The sequence below is a fragment of the Micropterus salmoides genome, unplaced genomic scaffold (genome assembly GCF_014851395.1).
Source record: "Micropterus salmoides isolate LMB-PRFRI ecotype aquatic unplaced genomic scaffold, ASM1485139v1 Ms_hic_scaffold_9, whole genome shotgun sequence".
NCBI classification, from domain to species: Eukaryota; Metazoa; Chordata; class Actinopteri; order Centrarchiformes; family Centrarchidae; genus Micropterus; species Micropterus salmoides.
Genome location: NW_024044681.1, coordinates 31,041,927 through 31,065,095, shown reverse-complemented (window position 1 = coordinate 31,065,095; position 23,169 = coordinate 31,041,927). Strand labels below are relative to the sequence as shown.

The following is a 23,169-nucleotide window of genomic DNA, read 5'->3' as shown; positions in this document are numbered from 1 at the left end:
GTAATAACCTAACACTCACTGTTGTAATGTAGCAACAACTCCCTGGAACTACACGAACAGAAAGGTTGGTTATTGTGATAACTCTAAGTGTCCCGTATCAAGGAGCCCATGAGTACAAACACTGATTTGAACCGGCAGGAGCTAAGGTAGTTACCTGTGTCAGCTGCCCTGTGGTAGATACTACATGGAGAGAAAATGGTGAAGAAAATACCTTTAACTCTCGCCAGCCAGTTGCTCTCTGATGTTTATAGGATGGTGACCGGGCCCAGAGGATTTACTCTCTGTGTGAGGGATTCCCTGCACATTGTGGTTTTCCTCTTTGCTTTTGAGTTCTTTTCCATTGATTTCCATGCATTGTCTCATGAGTCACTGGCAGGGAAGGGTTTTGTGTCTTTTTCTCTTGCATTTTGTGAATCTAATGATGCACTTATGTTGCCCCACTTTTCCCTTTTCTTCATACCTTACCTACTAAAGGAGGGAATACCACTTTATTGGTAAGTGGATGTTAACCAGAAGGGAGTTAAACAAGAGTAACCATTTAATTAAAAAAAAAAAAGCAAAGAAAATGGGTCGCTGTTCACATCTCAGCAATTATCTTCAGGAAAAAAAAAATCCAGAAAGAGAAAATTGAGTAGCAGACGATTTGTTTTTCTGATTCGATTGATTCAATAATTGTGATCTTTATTTTGTTCCTTCCATTTCTGTGATGTTCCGTCAAGTTGTCTTCTCTTTCTGTTTTGTTTCATTTTTTATACCATTACTAAAAATGAAAAAAAAAAAAATGAAGAAGTCCTCTTTTTCTACTTTACAAAATCTGTAGCTCTGTACTTTCTGCCTCTGCTCTTAAACTTATTTGGTTCACAGTTTTTTTGTTTTTTTTCCTTCTCTTCCTCCTCCTCCTAGTTTTTTTGTTTGTTTTTGCGATTATGATTTCTTCAACTCATTATGGTTTTGCATGCCAAGTATTGCATGCGCTGCACCATAGAGGACTATCTATAAGCCATATGGAGAAAACCTAGATCTTTTTCTTTTAGATGTTTACCTTCTTTTGGCAAGTACATCGTAGCACTCAATCACCCACCAGAAAACACTCTAATGCTGTTTTTGTCCTTTTTCTTTTTTTTTCTTTTTTTTTTTCCTTTGTTGGTCATCATTTCTCTGCAGAAGCTCCGTCTGCTGACTGCTAGCTCTGCAAGCATCCGATCCACTCTGCTGAGAGAGCACAAGCTCCACAGCGCCCCCAGCAGGAGCCAAATGGGACTGATGTGCGCAGCGGGAGAGGCTGCAAGTGTGGATGGCAGGAACACAGCTGTAGGGAGCTCCGTAAGCCAGACGTCAGGGAGGAGAGGGACCCAGAGGGGCCAGAATAAGAGCTCCCGCTCCCCTGCCCACAGCAGCGACTCGGCCCACTCCCAGCACAACCACACTCACAGAGGGAGGAACTCTCGTCACCAGAGAAAGTGAGCACACACTTATATTTGCCTGTCACTGTACGATGTTGTTTCAGGATCTTTCCATTTTAGCTTTGCCACTGAGAGAGAATATTTTAACGTTTTGCTGTATTATCCTGCCCTATTATTCCCCCCCAGGACAAAAGGTGGCCACTCTTCCAAGCGCCACCGCCGCTCGAGTCGGGGTCAAGCAAACCACCGGAGCCCGTCGGCATCTCCAGGACGGCACTCACACACGTCGGGCAGGAAGAAAGAGGAGTCTCGGAGCAAACCCAACCTCAGACAGCGCAGCAGCTCCTGGAGCAGCGGGCGCTCATCCTCGCACTCGGCCTCCAGAGACAGGGGCCCCAGCAAGGCCAAGTCCCCGCACAACAGACAGAACGCCTCCAGGTGAGAGCTCGTTCTCTGTCACGCTTTTCTTTCAGCATGTAGGTTTACGTTCATCTCACGCGCTTTGTTGTGTGCCGTGCAGAGAGAAGGACAGCCCCAACCGCTCCGACACCGACAGCCGAGCCCGCCGCCGCTCACGCAGCTACTCGCCCATTCGCAAAAGGAGAAGAGATTCACCCAGCTTCATGGAGGCTCGCAGGATCACCAGGTAACACAGCTAGCCAGCATCATCAACCTCCTCCTGAGATATCTCCATTTGGACATGTGATCACAACTTACTATTTGGACTTTCCGACAGCAGAACATCAGAGTAATACAGGCTCCTCTGAGCAAGTTTAACTTTTGAATTTCGTTTTCAGCTTGTATAGGTCTGGAATTAACAGCACTTAAACATGACACACTTTAATGGATGTTACATTCTGAAGTTAAAACATGACCTATATTTTCACAGCACTGCTCTGGTTCTGGGGCAAAAGTCGTTCTTTCATAGCTTCAAATTACAGCAATAAAAACACAAAGCAAAATGAGGGACATACTCACGACTGGAAATTTCAAGAACCACATTGGGATCTATTAAATCCTTTTTGTAAAGTGAAATATAACGCTGAAGGCACAAATGGATGAGGTGTTTTAGAAGGGTGTAGGTTTGGTTTGATTGGGGGGGGGGATTATGAAGTTGGAGGTTCTCCAGACAAACAGAAATTGCTATTTATCTTTATCATGCTTTTATACATTTATATCAGTCTTGCTAATAACAAATTACAATGAATTTGGTTATTGTGCTTTCCACAGTAATTGTAACTTTTTTATTGTTGTTTCTGAAGTCCTCTTCAGCCCTGAATAATGCCTGCAGTCTGCCGGATGTAGTTTGTGGTGCTGTTGAACTGTATCGCGTTTCTAATCATTTATATTGACAAGGGTCAGCGAAACAACAGAAACTCCTCTCTGTATATGCAGTTCAACAGCACCACATTCTACATCCTGCAAAATGACCATGGTGAATCAATACCATCCAACAAAAACTGAATATTAACCTTGAGGGAGGATTTATTGCAGGACTGCATTAGTTTTAGTTTAGATTGCACATAACAATAAGGGCATAAATCCATACTGAAATAAATAATCTTTATTTATTGCTGCACCGATTTGTTTTTGTGGTGTAATGTCCCCTTAAATGTGAATCAATGAATTTCTTTAATAAAATTCCTCCATAGAGAGAGCAGATCTGTATCTGCTACAGAAAATGTTTGAATTACTGTTATTATATTTATATAAAAGCTTTCTTGCATTTTAATTATTTTGATATTTTTCATTCATCATTTGATCTTTTCCGATCTTATCAGAACTTATCTGAAGCTTGTTGCACTTGAAGCGTAGGTTGTGATTAGTTTTTAAAACATAAAGAGAAAACTCCCACATCCCTGTGAAAAAGTGTTTCTGTGGTTTAAAAAAAAGACTCACCATGTCACCTCTCTACCTTCTCATACAAGTGTAAAGAGACATAGGTGAAATGTGTGTACCTTGTCATCTTTCACTCCGGTCCTAAAGGTCCTGATGCCGAGACAACAGGATAGCACTCAACTGAGCTGCCGCAGCCTCGTTACCCTGGTAACAGTTGCCATGCTGCAGGATCCGGCTAGTCTGATTCCTGAAGCTCGGCTGAACAGCAAACCAACAGAGGTCCCCTGAGTAAACCTGGCCTCCTCCTGTTTCTTGTTTCTGTCCTCTTCTTTCTGCTCCTTCATCTCCTTCCTGAAATGTACACAAAGAAACTCACACCAACTCTAAAGCTACGCCTCACTGCTGTTATGCACTAATTTTGTAACACAGGGAAACAGGGATTAAAATGCTATCAAGGTTTTTTTAAGTGGGTATTCCTCTATTGCGCAGGCTGTGGATTCCCGTGTCAGATATAGAAGAGGTGAAACACACCTTGTAGCAGCAGGGATACCTTGATAGCATTTATCTCTTCCCGCACTGTTGACTCTTGATTTTTCTGGGTGTTGGCCTCCACTGAGAAGAAGAGATTCTTTTGGGAACTAACAGCTAATTACCTTACAGGGAAACTATTAAGCTATTAACAAGGCAATCTAAGCTTCAGCTTAAACTAACGACATGCATTTCTCTGCTATGTGTGTGCGCGATTAAATTGTGTGTGGGAGAACAGCTTGGACTTTTTATAACCCATATAGCTGCTCTCTTTCAGATCCTGTAGTCTTCCACATCTGTAACCTAACACCGATTTGCTCTCAACCAGCCAAATGTTGTCTTAATCCATAATGTGTTTTACATCAGCGTCAGATGAATGCCCTGACCGTGCCACTAACTTGTCAAACTGTGAGCTTTGTCTGAAGTAACACCATCCTCCCCGTCTCTCCACTCCACAGTGCTCGGAAGCGGCCGATCCCTTACTACCGGCCCAGTCCGTCGTCGTCCAGTTACGACAGCAGCCCGTCGCGGTCCAGCCGCAGCCGTAGCCGCAGCTACAGCAGCTACAGCCGGAGCAGAAGCCACAACCGGAGCCACAGCCGGAGCTGGAGTCGGAGCCGCAGCCAGAGCCGGAGCTGGAGCCGCAGCAGGAGTCGCTCCCGCAGCCACCACAGTTACTACAGCCGCAGCAGCTACGAAAGCCCCGGCTTCTGAGCGCAACAGACTGCACAGAAGGGAAACAAAAACCAACAGAGGAGAAGCCCCTGTTAAATTTACTGTGCTCCGGTTCAGTCATGGTGTACCTTTAACAAGCCCTCGACAGTGCCCGCACTGCTGTACAGTCCAGGACCCTCGACCTAGACCACTATCCCTCTCTAATGCAGAGCCTGGATCAAAGAGGAGAAATGTATTTTGATATGGCACATTACTATAAAATTGGCTGTCACTGCTCATGTCTTCACATATACAAGGTATTAATGGAAATGGGTTACCACATGTCAAAACTTAATTTGGTTGAGCTCAAAGAACAAATCTTGCTGTATCTTAGCACTTTCTTTCTCTTCTTCCACAAACAACCAAAAATGAAGTTGTTGAAAACTACATACTATATAAATATATATATAGATCCTAACAATAGGAGCTGAATAGAAGACAAAAAGAGGACACATCAACGGCTTACTGTACATTTCCCTCATCATGTACTCGTCTCCCCAAAGACTTCCGTTTCATCATCAAGCACAGAGATCAACAAAAGTGAGAACAAAAGAGAAGTCGGCGGATGAAATGGGAAGCAAAAAAGAAAAGGAACTTTTTTTATGATAAAAAAAAAATGTATTGTATAGGTTTGTCTGTATAGATGTAAACTCTCTTAAGTTCTGGCTTTGTAAACTATGCACTGTATATTCCATCCGATTTGAGCAGGTTTGTTTAGCATGGTGCATCAGGAGAGCCTTGCTGCTCGAAGGAGCATACCTGGCCGAAATGAAAGGTGCCAGGGTGCATCTGTGCTCCCCTCTGACACATACACTATGTCAGCCACCTGCATACAAAGGTGAATTATGTATTATATACTTTTACTCTTTTCCCTGTTTAAATTATTATGTTGACTCTGCTAATCCTGACTTTATGTATGAGGGTGTGTGTGTGTGTGTGTGTGTGTGTGTGTGTGTGTGTGTGTGTGTGTGTGTGTGTGTGTGTGTGTGTGCCTCCACTGCTATGACCAGTGAGGTAATTATTTATGCGTACACCACTGTAGCCTGCACTTCGGGCTGCTGTTTGGTACTGTACATTAAAACTGTCTGCAAAAAGTCTCCACGCACACTTTTGTGTTGACCACAGCTATTTATAATTCTACAGTATTTATTACTTTATTTATTGGGTTATTTATTGTTCAATTTATTTATCATTTTATTATTTACCATGAGCTGTAAAGCAGTTGGATCATGCTTTGAAGATGAGATTGCTGTATTCCCATTTGAAAATGTTCTGTATATGTCCATGTTGCTCACAAAATCGGTCTCTTATTGTAGCTTACCATCACTACTAGATTAGCGAGAAGGGTGGGGAGTCACCGCTGTGTGTTTAAGATGCTCTGATTTTAGCCAGTAGAACTGAGCCTTCGCCCTCAGTTACTCCCATGACTGCCATTATTGTGTCCCCGGCCTATTGTAATGGTTCATTTTATTGCCTGTATTGAGGACTCAAACAGAACCAAAACATCTCCCTGTGTGAAGAGGAGTTCATTATTCTTATTCATATTTCCAGCCACCACATACTCTTATCCCTTGTATAACGGACCACACCATGTTTCTGTCAGAGGTCCCCTGGTTACCAGCTTCAGGGAGAGAATGTATGTGATGTGGACTAGCATAGCAGAGACACCAGCAGGCTCTGTAATGCCTCCTCTGTCTAGAGCTTCAGTAGTACGGTAAACAGACTGGCGATACAATCAGGGATCACCCGAAGTCTTCCTTACCATTCGTAAAAGTCTCATGTCACTCACACAGTGTTGCATTCCCAGTGTAACCAGACTTAACCCAACTATGATACTCTGCGAAGCTGTTAATTTGTTTGAAGTATAGCATTGCCCCTTTGTCATTCTTTGTAGTGTACAAGTTATTATAACTGACAATAAACAGAAACAAATGGGGAAATAATTGTACTCTCTGTGTTCTTCTTTTTTATTCCACCATCATGTGCAGATATGATGTCATGCAGGTGCATATATTTCCCTACAGATGGTGCTGATGAGAACTTTCCAGTACCTGATGCTCATGATTGAAAACTTAAAACCTCACAAAAATGGTCTAGAATGTTTTCCAGCTCTGCCGAACTATTGCAACCTCCAGTCAAACCGGGACTGAGGAGGGGATGTGGTCTAGGTATCAACGCCATACATTTATGGGTAATATTGGTTTCAATAAGAACTAAGTAAAAAATAAACATATCAATATCAGAAATCAGAATCAATAAATCAATAAAACCAGAAAAACATTTTTGAAACAAAAAAATGACCCCAGGTCTGTGAGCCAATGGGAAGAGAGCAGGGTGAGTCATTTAGAGTCTCCTTAAGTGAGAAGCGAAATTACCTTTTCTGCCACAAAAGTATAAAAGTAAAAAAAGGATTTACGGATAACTGAAATAATTTTCTCTAACAGTGAGAGAATAACAGTACTGTATCACCTGTGTAAAAATCTGCCGTTAGTGAAATAAAAATCAAAGAAAGTTACGCAATGAGTGAAAAGTTCATGTATTACTGGGCAGATATAACTTTGTCTTCCAGCTTTTATAAAGACGTTTGTAACTAACATTAGCACTTTAACATCAGCAGGGTGTGAGGAAATAACGAGTAGGATCCAACAATAACTAACATTGAACGTTATCTGTTTAGCTTGTTGTGGCGTTTTTGTATTTCTCAGTGAAGTACTGTTATGAGCAACAGGAGTCGAAAACATTTTTAAGTTATTTCTGTATTTTATGTATATATTTTACAGGCACTTAATTCACTAAAATCAAACAGTGGCACTTACAACACACGAGAGGTGTGTGTTTTCAGTTTGATTCCAGACGATCTATTATAGTAGATCAAGTTTCACATGGTAAAAATTGTTTTAGTTAATTTAGTATAGTCAGTGAAAAACACCGGAGAGTGCTGATAAAGTCAGCTGTATTTATTCAACCCACAACAGGAGATCCAGGCTTACTTGTCATGATGTCACGTTGAAGTCCAAACAAAGGTGTAATACAAAACAAGAGAGCAGAAATCCAAACAGAAACAATAGACCAAAAGTCCAGCAAGTTATCCCAAAGTTCTTGAAGTTATTCATATTTTTTTCCGTTGAAACATACTATTCAGAAGTAGACAGTTGGACGGCAACTTTGAGGAGTCTGTGCACCCTCTGACTCACATCATAGCTGGATTGAACGAGCGCAGGGTGACAGGGTGCAACGCAGGAGCCCTTTTCCAAAAGCAGAACATCTTACGAGAGTGCCAGTGCTACGTTGGTAGGAACACATCTGAGACATACAATAAAACCACACAAGTGGCAATTACAGTCTGTGAGGCTGCCTAATAGTTTTGAGAAACCGTAGCTTGTAAATTCTCTTAAAATTTTGAAATTTGATGGCGTAATAACACTCCAACATTTTAATGCTGGGGTCTTGTCTGTATGTGTGGTTTTGAATCCATGTCACAAACATTCCACTCATTATTTAATATGAGGCTGATGACAGCATGAAGCTGCCTGTACTGTGTATCACATCATGGCCTATTCAGAGTCATGTTAGGCTTAGTCTAAGTGTAAGTGTATGTGCTCAGCAGGCCTCGTTGACTTCCCAGGAGCCTCCTAGATTCTTCTGGCTCTTTGGATTGTCCCGAGTGGAGGGGGGATGACAGGGGGAGGAGGAGGAGGAGGGGGGCAGGAGGAAGGCACTAGGCAGCTGATACTGGGGAGGGCCTTCCTGTTGGATTCCATTCGAGTGCAACATCTGCCACAAATAGAAATTCTAGTACCTTCCATGAACATGCTGGGGGGGTGTGACCATGGTGGGACTGTGGGGGGCTTGGGTCAGAAGGGAGGGCTCAGTTGACAGGGGTGGTGTCAGTGTGTATAAAAGCTCTCAGCTGAGAGGCAGACAGCACGTTGGGAAAACACTTTCAAAGAGGCCAAACAGGCTCGACATCTACAGCCAGCAACTCTCCGCTACAGCAACACCCCTCTGCCGCCTACACCCAGCAGCCATGACAGAGAGACGTATTCCTTTCACCCTGCTCCGCACCCCGAGTTGGGACCCATTCCGGGACTGGCACCAGCAGAGCCGCATTTTCGACCAGTCCTTCGGCATGCCGGCCATGCCAGAGGACTTCACTACATTCCCCAGCACCCACTGGCCGGGGTACCTGCGGCCCTCCATCCTGGCCCCGGACATGGCCTCCATGATGCCCCACACCCCCATGATGCCCCACACCCCCATGATGTACCCAGGCGCCCTGATGGCCCAGCACGCTCGTGCCCTGTCCCGCCAGGTGAGCAGCGGCATGTCAGAAATCAAGCAAACCCAAGATAACTGGAAGGTGTCCCTGGATGTCAACCACTTCTCTCCTGAGGAGCTGGTGGTGAAGACCAAGGACGGTGTGTTGGAAATCACTGGTGAGTGCTCTTTTCTCCTTCACTATTTGTTCTGTACAGTTACCTGTTGCATGCTGATTCGAGGAGGACAGCATTTATAATAGTTATATAATAACCGCGTAGACTAAAAACCTGAGGTGTTGAAGGTCCTGTCAGGAAGAGCCAGTCTTTGATAAGACCACTCATAACACCTAAAAATGTGCTAGTGTACAGGACAGATGCATTGGCAGGCAGATTATAGAATGTCTCACTTGGTGTATTTTATCTCTAGTAGGTTTGTCTCTTCCCTGTAGAAGAGAAACCGCTACAGTACTGAAAAAAAAAGACACAAGATAAAAAGGCAGGAAACATTTTTGCTAGGTCAAGCTTAAGGCAGATGCATAGCTGTAGTGTTACATAATATCTTGATACAATAGTGTGGGCGGGGGCTTTTGGCTGCACGCCTGCGAGATGCAAAACAACACACAATTCAACATGTGGGAGTTGACTTTTACAGCTGCTCTCAGATGAACACAGTGTTTTCTCTCCTTGCCATGAAAGGTTTTCATTGTCCATCCCTGCCTGTGAAAGACCAAAGCAAAATGGGCAGACCTGAAGAAATGTGTGCGGAATGGATCCGATATAATAGCTTAGCTCTCTGAGTCAGTGTCAGCCTCTGTGTCTGCCATTTCACAAAGAGTCACGCTCTTGGAGTAGGGGGTTTAGCTGTGACTCACCCAGTGAGTCTGCTACTTTAAAAGGACTGCTGGATCTTGGCCAGGTCCAGGGTCTAGGGCTTGACTATGGCTTATATCTCTCTGCTGAGAGACTGGGTATAGATAAACAAAGCACGAGATCCAAATCAACTTTGCCGCCTGATGTATTTTATGTCACCAGAGAACAAGGATGATATTATGTTACATCATCGGTTTTAGTAAAGAGTTTTGTATACACACCAAAGTGCAACCTCTTTATGCCGCAGCCCTCTTCTCATTCTTTTCATCCATACTCTGAACTAATGACCCTTCATGAGCTTGTTGAAAAAGTGCCTGCTTGGCCCGGCAACAGGAGTGTTGTCCTGTTGAAACGGAGGGACAGATCCCTCAGGACAGCAACCTATTTCAGCTTGTTGTCATAACAAACAGATTATTTAGAGCCAGAATGACGGGCAATGTTTCCACATCACAGTCAGGCATCTTTGTGCCTAGGAGAGACTGACAGAAACTGATTAAGACTGGTGAGGGTGGTATGGCTGATAGACAAAAATACCACCACAAAACCTCAACAATCTCAAAGTAGCACAGTAACTATTCTGTTCTATTCTGCAACTCCATGTGTTACTGTTACACATGGTACTACACAGTACACACGGTACTAGATAATGTTGAGAGTCCTCAAAATACTGGATCTAGTTTAGTTTGCTTCTGAAAAAAAACTTCAGTCAAACTTAATTTTTTCAATATTTGCATTAAGTATGTTTATGAATTGTAGGGGATAAGTAGAATAAATACAAAGTCAACATGCATTCTGTCTGCCACATAGTGCAGTCATTCCCTCAAGCACCTTCCTTATCCTTTATTGCTTTTATTTCCATTTAATATCCATTTTGCAAATACCTACAAGATTGGTGTACCATAATACATTTTTTGTTATAAACTGAATGAATCTTTCAGATTAGTGCCACATTTATGTAAGTATGTTGTCTGCATCTTTAGGCAAGCATGAGGAGCGGAAGGACGAGCATGGTTTTGTGTCCAGAACCTTCACCAGGAAATACACGTGAGTAGCTCGATGTTTTAAAGATCATTATCACAAGTCTGTAGTTCAATTGACGAAAGGTAGCTACTGGCCGTGCAATACGTCAACAACTCACTTGAAAACTAACAGGTTTCTCATTCAAATGGGTTTGTTGTGGCTGTTTGACGGCGGCTTTGCAGTGAATTTTCACAGGCGAAATGCATTTCCCAGGCTGGCTTCAGATTTCTGTGATTCTCTTAATGTGGCTTTGCTGCCGTGAGTCTCTTTAGTTTGGGGTTGATCCAGCCTGTGGAGGGCTGGCTGCTGCTGATAGCTGAATTTCATGCTCTGAAAAGCAGCAGCAGCAGCAGCAGCAGCAGCAGCCTCCACCCCCTAGTGTTCATCCCTCTTCTGTCTGGGTTTTGAGCTTCAGAAGACTCTGCTGCCATCCAGGGGCCACAGCACACACTGAGCAGACAAACTGAGCTCGTCTAGGATCTGATCTTACCCCATCAAGGGTGACTTAGGCATTAATGTTTCAGTGATGCTTTTTTCATCAACACTGGAGTTCTTTGTAAATGTACTGGAGTGATTTTGTTAGACCTAATTGTGTTCTGCTTCTCCCCTCCAGCCTCCCCTCATCAGTTAACATCGAGAAGGTGACCTCCTCCCTGTCTCCTGAAGGGGTGCTGACCGTGGAGGCTCCTTTGACCCCGCAGGCGATCGAGTCCTCAGAGACCACGATACCCGTCAATGTGGACAACAAAGGTGGCGTGGTGAAGAAGTAGGAAGAAGAGCAAAGCAGTGTGTCCCACGCAAACACACACACACTCACATTCAAATAAGCACTTTATTTCTGTAACGTCCTTCTAGAAAGGTGAGGAAGCGGCTTATCGCTCTCCCTAAAGCAGGCTTGTTCACACGCCAGAGAGAGGGAAGCAAGGGCAATCCCTTGCTTCCCTCTCTCCCCTCTCCCCTCTGTCTCTGGTAATGAGCCAACCTCAACTGAGTTCACTGTGCAAACACATCTGCACCAGTGCCATATGCCTGCTCTTACACTCTACATCAGAATGTGGAAAATCTCAGCTTAGCCCCACCGGCTTTCTTTCCCTTTCGCCCTCACTTACACACACATACACCTTTTTCCTTTCCATCGGGCAAATCGCCTTCATGCCGCCTCTGCAGACACGCTAAAGACTACAGCAAAGCAGACTGTAATAGTAGTGATCTTGTAAATTTAAGAACCGAGGTCCCATGAAAGTATTCGCCACCACTCTAAGTGCAGAACAATGCCTGTTAGCAATCACACGGTGGTCTCCCTGGACTGGAAATAGACTGGTTGTATCTGTAATTGCTGTTGGAAAAAGAAATTCAGTCATGCAAACACAGAATAAACAACATAGTGAGTCTCTTCTTTTGGTGTGTGTTGTGTTTATTTGCATGCTGGTGACATCTTTCTCTTTATGGAAGTGGCGTCCAGAAGCAGCTACTGTGTGTGTCTGGAAACAGGACGATATAACTCAATGGAAATGCTGAGACTTATGTATGTTGTGGTATCTTATGCTCAATTATCCATCCGATGGTCATTCATGCAAAAGGGAGCAAGTAAAACATGTCAGCCCCCATTAGGGATGCAGGCAACCAAAGATTCTTTAACAGTGTTGCCTTTTAACATTTGTAATTTGACATTTAAGAAAAGCGCCCTACACAGGTCCCCACCCTGTGCCATGCACCGTGTCTCTTTATGTTTCAGGCCAGTCAATATAAAATTAAATGCATACAACCCATAATATTTTATAAAGAATATAAGATATGTAGTCTACTGGGCTGGGTCTGAACTTTATATAGTGGAGAGAAAAAACTGATAAGGCAGTTGATTTATGAGATGGGTGACATATGTACGAGAAATAGGGCCATTTCTGCTGTGTATCTGCAATGAAATGTGTCATTATGCCCAAAATTGCATATTTATATCATACAGGATGTTGCTGATGAATTTTTCATGCCCAGATAGATACATAATTAATGGAGATTTGCTCTCTACTCTTGACTGAACAAGGTCATTTAAAACAATTGCAATGGGCATGGATTCTAGTGGGGAACGAAAATACCATAGAGTCTACTGAAGCCAAGGGGAGTGTCTTATACTGTTGGTATGCAACCACTAATGATTTTATTGCTGATCTATTGATACTTTTTAGCTATTTTATATGTCAGTCTGTCATTTTGTCTGATAGCCCACCACTTTGGTCCAGACTGAAATATCTCTACAACACATTTTGTACAGACATTTATGGTCCCCTACTGACTTCATCCCCTTGACTTTTCCTCTACCATGAAAAGTAGATTATCATTTGTTAAATATCTTGACAGCTATTGCATGGACTGCTATGAATGTAGCTAAAGATATTCAAAATCTCTAGGATGAACAAAAACAATGTTTGCACCATCATCAGGTTAAAACCTCAACATGTCCAGTACTTTGGTTTATGACCAAATACCTGCAAAATCAAAACAGCAGCAGCTCTACTTTGTGTTTAGTGCTAATTTGTTAATGTTGACAGCCTAACGAGCTAAACGAAGATAGTGAACATTATACCTGCTTAACATCAGCATGTTCACATTGTGAATTTGAGCATGTTAGCATACGTACTAGAAATTAGCATTTAGTACAGCTGCACAGAGCTGCTAGAGTGGTTGTAGACTTTTAGTCTTGTGGATTGATCAATCATAATTATGTCTTTAGTCTAATCACAACCTATCACAACTTACCAAAGCCCAGGACGATGTCTTAAATGTTTGTTTGAACAACAGGAAAAAACCTCAGGTACTCATTTTATAATGATATGAGAATGTGAAGAGCAAGCAAATCTTTGCATTTGAGAAGCTGGAGCAAAAACGTTTTATTTATTTAACTTGATAAAATTAAACAGTTGATTCAGTCATCAAAATTGTCATCTTGAACCTGATTGATTAGTCTTATAAATTGTTACAGATGATATTTACATACAACATATATATACATACATATTTCTCACTAAAGTTGTACTTCCACATATCAGTTATAGAAAATGTAAGCATTTATATTATAGCCCAGCTTTGAGATGTATCTGCCTCAAAGACCACATAATAAATAAAATACTGTACATGTTATGAATCACCTGTTTCACTCAGCACAGGGCAGCGGGGTGGATGGTACAGTGGATAAGGCACATGCCTTTGGTGTGAGAAACCGGGGTTCAATCCCCCATTGTGCACCCGAGCAAGGCACTTAACCCCTAGTTGCTCCAGAGGCGTGTGACCTCTGACATATATAGCAACTGTAAGTCTCTTTGGATAAAAGCATCAGCTAAATGTAATGTAATGTAAGCACATGCCCAGTGTAGTCCTTAATCCACATGGGAGCATTGCCTGCTTTGTAGTTGAACTCAGCAAACTTAAATCATGTCTATGTAGATATCTTTCATGCAAGTTGTTAGTGCTAATGTTTTAGCTGTAAGGTAAGCTAGCTAGCTTTCTTTGAATTTCAGTATGTGTCCAACACACAGTAATATTTAATTGTTTTATTATTATGTTCAAGTGTTAGTCTAAGACCTGTAGGCATAACTGTGGGCCCATGAGTGCTGGACTCCAAGAGTGCCACATGTCTAACATAAACACACACTATAATACAGTCTGTGGTTGGTGCACATTTGCACATTAAGTTAAATTCTATTATTATGTTCACTACTATGTCACTACAATGAATGACAGTAATTAAGATACTTGGATCACCCCTACACACACACACACACCAATTACAATTACATTTCTCCCCAGGGTACATAACAACAAACCAAGACAATAGGGTGAATTGGAATGTCAAAGGTGTGTGTGTGTGTGTGTGTATACAGGAAAGTGTCATGATAGGAAAATACCATGACACTGTACAGTTATGAATGCATTGTGTCTGCTGTTTTCTAGTTTCACACCGAAGCATAGCTGACACTCTACATGAACTCAGGTTTTCGTCATTAATGTCGTAACGAGAGTTATATAACTCAAAAGATTCCGTTATTATATCCCCTTTCATTAGATTCAGACACTTCGCCAATCTGAAACGTACACCAACACATACAGTATACGTTAAAAAAAAAAAAAAAACACACACACATGTCAGGACATGAGTAAGGGGAAGCCAGTGGAAATGACATCACCAACCCCCATCAGCTGGAGGTCCCTGTTGTAATAAGTACACTGTACGGCTGCTCATATGAAGCTGATACAACTTGATTTTTTTCTTCATGCTTAACTCCGTACAGTTAATCATCAGTCCATGCAGGATCAAAGGGAAGATGTAGCAGCACTGGTGAGGTTCTGAGTGGCTGGTGGTTTTCATCACTTTTTTTCCTTCCTCCCTGTCAACTTCCAGTCATTCATGCCAGCCCACTAATGCACATACTAACTCTTCTCTTGACTCCAAAGCTGCAGGGGAGATCTATTTATAGAGCGCTCTGCTATGCACTGAGCCTCCAGCAAGTTGTATAGTTGCACAGGGTAGATAGCGGACATGAACTGATTCTTCTTTCCTTCTGTGGTCCCAGACCTGTAGTGACTATTAGGTTGCTTATCAGCTATCATTAGCTTGATCTCATTTCATGTCATTGTAGACATTTCTACAACATTTGACTGTATAATACGATATAGTGTGTGTAGTGAGTTTTAAACATCTGCCAAAACATATGTTTATTGCTTTAACATTGTATTCGACATATATGCATTATATAATTTGGATGCAGTGCCATATGTATTCAGTACATCTGCTACACAGTGAGCTTAGTGGAAGCTCTGCTATTCTACTATTCATGGAAGCTAAGCAGACACTGAAGAGGCAGCACTCTCTAAACCACTTAGCTTTTCAACTTTTCTTCCATGAGTCACCATTTCCTTCCAGTTTAATGCAGGCCTAAATTATTCATGCCATTCCCCATCAATCCAGCAGCTATCGTGTCCTTAAACCAGGGAAGTGCCTCGTGTGAAGAGCTGTTTGCTACCAGGCCGCTGATTGGACTCCTCTCAGATCTCTACATCCTCCCTGCACTCAGGCTGACAGGCTGAAGAAGGCAGGCTCTGTAGACATAATTTTTCATCTGAAATCTGGACAAAACTCAGATGGAACTAAAATACCACACAACGGCTGGATTCTCTGGAAAAACTGTAGTCCTTTTACTGCTGAAACAAACAACAGCAACATTTGACAAGTTAATAAAGATACCCACTGTTACAACAGAGATTATTCCAACTGGCAAAACCAAGAGAAAGCCTGCTTCGTGTACAGTGTAATGCTACATTATATATTCTCTCACGCCTAAGAGTTCAACACTGATGTGGATAACTGGTAGTGATGGTAGCTAAAAGAGACAGAGTCAGAGAGGTCTTTTGATAAGGTTTGACCGATGGTTGTAATTTTCTGTAACTTCTTTATAACTGGTAAAAATCATCTAAATCTTATTTAGTTTGTTTTGTATAAGTTTCCCCTCTTTAAGTATTACCACTACACCCCTGATATGACCTAATATACTGTGTTTAATGATTAAGCCTGCTGACATGATTCTACAGTGGGAATATGGAGCAACAATGTCAAACATTGATAAAAGTTAAACAACAGTAACAGCTGGGGATCAGAGCGGCTTACACTCCAGGGTTTGGCAGCAATAAATTATTCTCACCAAGATTCATTTCACTATGGCACATGCACAACACAAATCACCCTTTGCTCAGTTATCATGTGCATTAGGAAGGTTTTTTACCATGCATATTAAACTCAACATTTAGGAGCTCTAAAAGCATTAGATTACACATGTAAAGACAACTGCATTACCTCTTGATTTTAAATGCTAACATTCCCTTTAATGACGTTTAATGGTTCAAATCTAACAACCATATTTAAAGCAAGCTCTAAAGCTGTGTCTGACTGGACCCCCGCATACTCACGAAACACTCACACTGATCCTTTTTGAGCATAAAAGATGAACTAACTAGACAAAAGCTCTGATATCTTCAGTGGGTGTGTGGACTCTGAGCAGTGCACTGAGGGGAGCAGGTGGTGTGATTTTTTTTCTCCTTAGTAACAGCTCAGGATTGGCTGGTGACACCACCTTAGCCCGGGGGTCGTCCAATCATATGTGAGAGTGTTGATTGCCTTTCAACCAATTAGCACTCACCAGCTGTTCAATAATTAGTTCTCCCTCAGTGAGTGAAGATGTTAATTAGTCCAATTGTGGCTCTTGATTGGCATCAATTTTCAGCACAGTCATTCCTGCTTTGATGAAATGTATTAATTGTGCTCAAAGACTAGAGTTTGCTTTGCTATTTCAGTTGACTTACCTGCGTAGAAATGTAATGTGAAAATGGTCAGGTCTGATGGAGGTAAGGCTGACCTTGTCCTGTCTGTGTTTTATGCAAAAATCTAATGGACTGACTCATGATGAGCTATTATATAGCTATTATATTTGTGTCAGCTTGACATTAGCAATTCAATAGCCTAATCAAAGCCTTCAAAATGTGAAGTCTGTGTGCATTTGCTGTTAGAGACATGAGACTTTTGGCAATTCTCTTATATTAACATTCATGCCAATAATGCATTTGGATGAAAACTGTCCTTCTGTCAGTCTGTTTGCTTGTCAATCCACCTCTTTGGATCAGACTAAAATAACTCAACAACTATTGGATGGATTGCTTTCAAATTTTGTTTATACGTTCATGGTCCCCAGAGGACACATTTCACTGACTTTGGTGGTCCCCTGATTTTTACCATCTAGCGCCACAATGTGTTCAACAGTTGTGGTTTTGGCTCATCGACCCTTCACATACATTGGATATTGATGGACCCATACTATTTTGCACTGGTGAGAGAATCCAGAGAGTCTCAGCTGTGGATTATCTACCCATTACATCTAACTTGCATGTTACATTAATGCAAATTATTGGATTATTTCCACATTGCACACATTCTATATATATTGCACATTTGCACATTCTTTAGTCAATATATTGTACCTCCCACATTTCAAACACTTTACACTGATCTATTCTCTTTAGAAAATCCATTTTTATTGTAAAATTCTATTGTATATTTTTATTAGGATCACCTGTTATTTGAGGTACTTTTGCTTACTTTGTATGTTTGAAGGTTATGTGCCACAACACCAGGGCAAATTACTTGTACATGTGATTTATTCTTGGCGATCTTCACATTTTGTGATGTATTAAGAATTTCCATCAAATGATTTTACACACTTTCATTTGTTTGTTTCTTCACTAATAAAGACCAGGCCAATAAACATATGAATCTGGAATATTTTATTGTATATTATGAATGAAGGAGAGCTCAAATGATGTAGCAAGGATGGATTAAGGGTCCAGAGGGAGGGATGAGGAATCAAGGGATGGAGGGATGGGTACGAGGGTTGAGGAATGAAGCAGTGAAGATAGAGAGATGAAGGGATAAAGGGATTAAGGGATGAGAGGAGAAATCAGGGTCATGGACGAATGGATGGAAGAAAAGACAGAAGGGAACCATGGGAATTGAGAATCTGAGTTGGGGAGCCATCTCTTCATGTGCTCTGCTTCAGATAGAGCCCCTAAAGGAACTAAATGAAAAGATCTGTGTGGGCTTTTCTGATCGGATTGTTGTAGGTAAGGCATGCTAGAGAAGACCTGTATCTGAGATGAACAGAGGGTCTTCGGGGGAAACATGACTCGTTGGTCTCTATTTTCTATAGGTTTGTATGTGCTTAGGCACGAGTCTAGTAGAAAGGGGTAGGTGGACATGGGAGACATGAGTGTGTTTCGAAATGGACTGTAGTTGAGGGGTGAACTCTGAGCAGCATGGAAAGCCAAAGAAAGCAAGTAGGAACATGGATTCTAACATTTTACCAATATGTGGAAACTGTGCAGAGAGTTCTGAGTCGAAAGAGGGTCTGAATTTCTGGAGAGAGAAGCGACAAAGTGAGTCAGCAATAGATTTTTGTGACCTGGGATGTGGGATGCTCAGATGATGGACTGGTGCTGGGCCGAAACCGGGATGACCGTCTGCATTATGACTACCCAATGTGACCATCCTTTGTTAATGATGTCTACAATAGCGCCGTTGTCACAGTAGATAGCGATGATCCTCTGGGCCGTTCGTGCCCCCCCCCCCCCCCCCATAACAGCTGCTATGATTATTGGGTATATTTTGCAGATGCTGGAGGAAGGAGTGAGAGATGAGAATCGGCGACCATTCAAATGTGAACCTCCTGCCGCTGCATCTGTGAAGGGCTGGATGCCTTCTGGCTTGGTGATGTGGTCACGGTAAAAGAAGGAGATGTGATACCAGGAGGAGAGGAACTGGTGCCACAGTTTAAGCCGCATCTTGCATGCTTCGTCCAATGTAAGGAGGTGTGACAAGAAGGATCATCCTTGAGGGATGATGCGGATGGTGTAGCTGAGGTGGCCAGAAGGAAATTTGAAATGACTAAAGAATTTAGATGGGGCCTTCCGAGGAACTCCAAGTTAGTGACATGCGGAAGTCAGAGTGTTGAGACCGTATGTAGGGAAGAGGATGGTAGCATGAGGGCATCTAAGAGATGAATAATATACGTGAGTTTGTAGTTATTGAGCAAGGTCAACATGGTAACAGGCAAGAATATGTTGCCCGAACACGGGTAATGTGGGGGATGGTCAGGCAGATGCGGCTAAAGTGAAGCTATTAGACAGAGGAGGAAAGGTAAGAAAAGCGCTGGAACTGATTGAAGTTTTGCTAAAGTTAAATATTCACTGCCAGTCTATTTTCTACAGAAGCCGGGTCAAGCAGCACAGGGCAGATTAACTGGACAGGAAGTCAAACACAGAACGGCAAAGAGAATCTTGTCAATTTTCAAAATAAAACACGCTTTGCAGACTCCTGATCATACATCAACAATAAACAAAGTTAAAACAGACAAAAAAGGAACAAATCAACTACGTAACCTACTTAACCATAGTAGAAGCACAAAAATCAAGGACAACTGAAGTCCTGAAGTCAGCAAAATCAGACGCTCTTATTCTGAAATGCTCCATGTGGATATGTAACTTAGCCTGCACAGAGGGTAATGGAACAGGCTCACAGAGAGCTCTTATCCGTAGTTGAAGCACACAAAATGGCAAAATATGTCTCCTCATGCCATGAAGTGAGGAAAACCAGTGGAACCTCAGACTAACAAATAATTGTACAGATTTCAGATCATTTGATATTTTAGTAATTGTTTTGTTTTTACATTTGATACTGATTTTCTTTATTTCTTCTTTTTATTATTTTTTAATCAATTAATTATTTAGAAAAATGGGTTGGGGGGTGGGGGGGTTGTCTATTAATATATACACACGCGTTACTGTTTCATTTATTTATTTTATTTTTTTATATATATTTTTTAACACACACTTACTATTTTATTTATTTATTTTATTTTTAATATATTTTATTTTTTAACAAACACACACAAACACACACATGCTTCCTGTTTTATTTATTTATTTTAAATATATTTTTTTTTTAATACACAAACACACACACGCTTACTGTTTTGTTTATTTATTTTATTTTTAATATATTTTTTTAAACACACACACATGCTTACTGTTTTATTTATTTATTTTATTTTTAATATATTTTTATTTTTTAACACACACACACACACACACTTACTTTTTTATTTATTTATTTTATTTTTAATATATTTTTATTTTTTAACACACACACAAACACACACATGCTTACTGTTTTGTTTATTTATTTTATTTTTAATATATATTTTTTTAAACACACACACACACTTACTGTTTTATTTATTTATTTATTTTTAATATATTTTTATTTTTTAACACACACACAAACACACACATGCTTACTGTTTTGTTTGTTTATTTTATTTTTAATATATATTTTTTTAAACACACACACGCTTACTGTTTTATTTATTTATTTTATTTTAATTTTTAATATTTCTTTTCTTTTTCTTTTTTTTTTTAAACACAAACACACATACACTTTGATTACTTTACGCTTTAATTGTTTAATGAAATGTATGGGGCTGATTGTTCTTATGTTGTGTATATATGATGCTTTGGCAATGTTGTTATTACATTCATGCCAATAAAGCAATTTGAATTGAATTGAATGACAAATTAACAACGCGTCAACAATGAGTAGGCTAAACGAGTTGATGTTGGACAAAACGGCGGCACAGCACGATTAAGATTTGGCCATAGATAGCTATACTTTGCAGATATCTGGATGTTATTGTGTCAGTTAGATATTTGTTAGTGAATATTAGCTCGACAATAACGTTAACGTTACCTATAGCAATTTATGATAACAGACTTTAGTAGTTCTTTGATTTTACCTAAGGAACACATCAGTGTCTTTTTAAAAAAATAACACATTTATAGGGCACAGCCTACCAAACAAAAAAGGCTTTGTCTGAAACAAAAACAAATCTAAACACTGTATGAGAGCAGATCAAGAGTATGATTTTGTTCTGTTTTTCTTATAAACACAGAGGTTTACACAGAGTTAGAGGTGAGCTGCAGGGGATATCTTCTGAAGATCCCCACCCTGGATCCTGCAGCAATTTCTGCCAATGTGTGGGAGGACAGTGATTATGAAGAATAAAATAATAAACATGTTATACTCTTTCCAAGACTCGTTTTTATTTATATATCCTATATTGTTTCCACACTTAATAGGGAAATCGCTGCAAATATAATTGCTTATTCTAGTGTGTGTGTGTGTGTGTGTGTGTGTGTGTGTGTGTGTGTTGCTGGGCTGGCACATACACACAAGTTGACTGAATCTCAATCAATATGCTTGCCTGTATGTCAATAGCATGGACATACACGCAAGCATAGGGCCTACAAGTAACAGGAGTTTATAGCCCGTCTAATACTGTAACAGCAGTGGATAGGAATTTCTCCAGCGGGATTTAAAACTACGTTTAAAACAATGCTGTAACTATTCAGTTCAAAAACACCAAAGTAAGAGGAAGACAGAACGAACCAGACGCAAACTTTTATTTTGCAACGTAGAAGCTAGCGGGAGGCACCAGGCGGGAGGCACCAAGGCGGGAGGGCATGAGACGGGAGGCTCCAGGCTGCAGCCACACGGTCTTGGGTTTGGCTGGCGCCTTTATCCAATGTCTTCCTCCAGTTTCGTTTGTTGTTGTAAAATGTACACGCCCTGATTGGTGAGTAGGAATGTAACAGGAGGCGCATGGTGCCTGTGATTGGCGAGCAGATCTGTCACACAAGGATGACAACGGAATGAATTTGCAACTGCATGACTGTTTAAAACGGGTACGAGAGCTGTATAACTAACCTACATTTTAATCGCCGTCTTCACTTCACGATTAACTAATTGCGTTCTTTCAAATCGCAATTTCGATTTGAAAACAATTAATCGTTCAGTGCTAATGTGGGATGAGAAACACTAACCACACATGGGAAGTGGCCAGAGAAAATTGAGTGGGTAAAAAGCAAGAGAAGAGGAAAGGGATACATGTGTTCTGGTTGTTTGTGAAGCCTGAGCGAAGTCGGTGGAGGAATGAGATCTTAAGAGAAAGAGCTTGTACAGAGTGTGAGACGGCAGGTGCTGCCCAGTTACAAAGTGGGATTTAACATGAAAACATCTGTTGTTTGAATGTATATACAGTTGAACTGTTTGACATGTTAATGGCATTAGAATGGACTGAACAGGTTATTTGCAGCAGTAAATAATTATGTGGTGAATCTGTGTCAGCCCATGGCAAACATTAGACAGATACACCAAAAGTCATCAGGGTCTGCTTATGAAATCTTGTTTACTAACTCAAGAATAGTTAGAAAAGGGTAAAATATCACGTTCATAGGGTCCCAGCACATTCAGCATCCTGGGAAACGAGAGAACAGATAAATTTGCAAAAGGAATTGTTGAAATCAATATGAAACTAGAGGGGTAAGGCATAGTGTGGATAAAAGTAAACCAAGAGTGGCAACAGGAATGGAATTAGAGTAGAGTGGGGAACAAAATGGGAAGCAAGTAAGAAAAAGCAGGATAAGAAGTGGGCACACCAACCTTAACAGTAGACTATTCGTCACAGAAAAAACAGCCAATGGGTCTTTGCGATTTATTGCATGCCTTGTGTCATGCAGGAAATTGACAAAGGAAAGAAAAATTGATGACTTTAAAACAGAACGGGTTGAGGACAAAGTTAAACGTATATAGAATGAGAGACAGTGTTCCATGGAGAAAATGGTTTTTTCGCTGTTTTAAGGACAACTGGATTTGAAAGACTGGTTGTCCCTAGAGGGTCGAGGGATGTGGGGATGAGGGGATAAAAGGTGATGGATGAAGGGGTTAAGATGAACGGCACTGTGGGAGAATTCAACATGAAGGTGGCAGTAATGCAACATCATGGATGCCAATTTCCATAAAACCTCAAAGACGAAGAAGAAGCAGGGTTCGACACGACCTGGCCTGCTGAGAGGGCTACTGTGGAAGGCTGAGCTTTTTAGGCAAT

At 41.2% G+C, this 23,169-nt stretch overlaps 2 protein-coding genes and 1 long non-coding RNA gene across 3 annotated transcripts in view; 2 read left to right on the top strand and 1 right to left on the bottom strand.

Annotated features, from left to right (window-relative positions):
- Positions 1–6,427, top strand: part of srrm3 (serine/arginine repetitive matrix 3) — a 66,701-nt gene extending 60,274 nt beyond the window's left edge. The window contains 4 exon segments of the mRNA XM_038709723.1: positions 1,165–1,460; positions 1,590–1,841; positions 1,924–2,049; positions 4,229–6,427. Of these exon segments, the coding sequence (XP_038565651.1) occupies positions 1,165–1,460; positions 1,590–1,841; positions 1,924–2,049; positions 4,229–4,484 (930 nt within the window). The 3' untranslated portion in view covers positions 4,485–6,427.
- A 1,965-nt stretch (positions 6,428–8,392) lies between these two features.
- On the top strand, positions 8,393–12,029 carry hspb1 (heat shock protein, alpha-crystallin-related, 1). The gene is made up of 3 exons (XM_038709260.1): positions 8,393–8,920; positions 10,594–10,657; positions 11,247–12,029. Exons 1-3 carry the CDS (start codon positions 8,512–8,514, stop codon positions 11,401–11,403), a joined length of 630 nt encoding a protein of 209 aa, XP_038565188.1. The 5' UTR covers positions 8,393–8,511; the 3' UTR covers positions 11,404–12,029.
- A 3,296-nt stretch (positions 12,030–15,325) lies between these two features.
- On the bottom strand, positions 15,326–19,820 carry LOC119896204. The gene is made up of 2 exons (XR_005443179.1): positions 16,600–19,820; positions 15,326–15,823 (listed from the first exon to the last, which is right to left on the bottom strand). It is a non-coding gene; the product is annotated as an uncharacterized LOC119896204 (long non-coding RNA).
- Positions 19,821–23,169: the final 3,349 nt, after the last annotated feature.

What these genes read in the sequence shown, in the direction of transcription:
- hspb1 (XM_038709260.1), top strand. Translation starts at nt 8,512, where the DNA reads ATGACAGAGAGACGTATTCCTTTCACCCTGCTCCGCACCCCGAGTTGG. An exon ending in CGGTGTGTTGGAAATCACTG is followed by an intron (nt 8,921 to 10,593) that starts GTGAGTGCTCTT and finishes CTGCATCTTTAG; the next exon opens with GCAAGCATGAGGAGCGGAAG. An exon ending in ACCTTCACCAGGAAATACAC is followed by an intron (nt 10,658 to 11,246) that starts GTGAGTAGCTCG and finishes TCTCCCCTCCAG; the next exon opens with CCTCCCCTCATCAGTTAACA.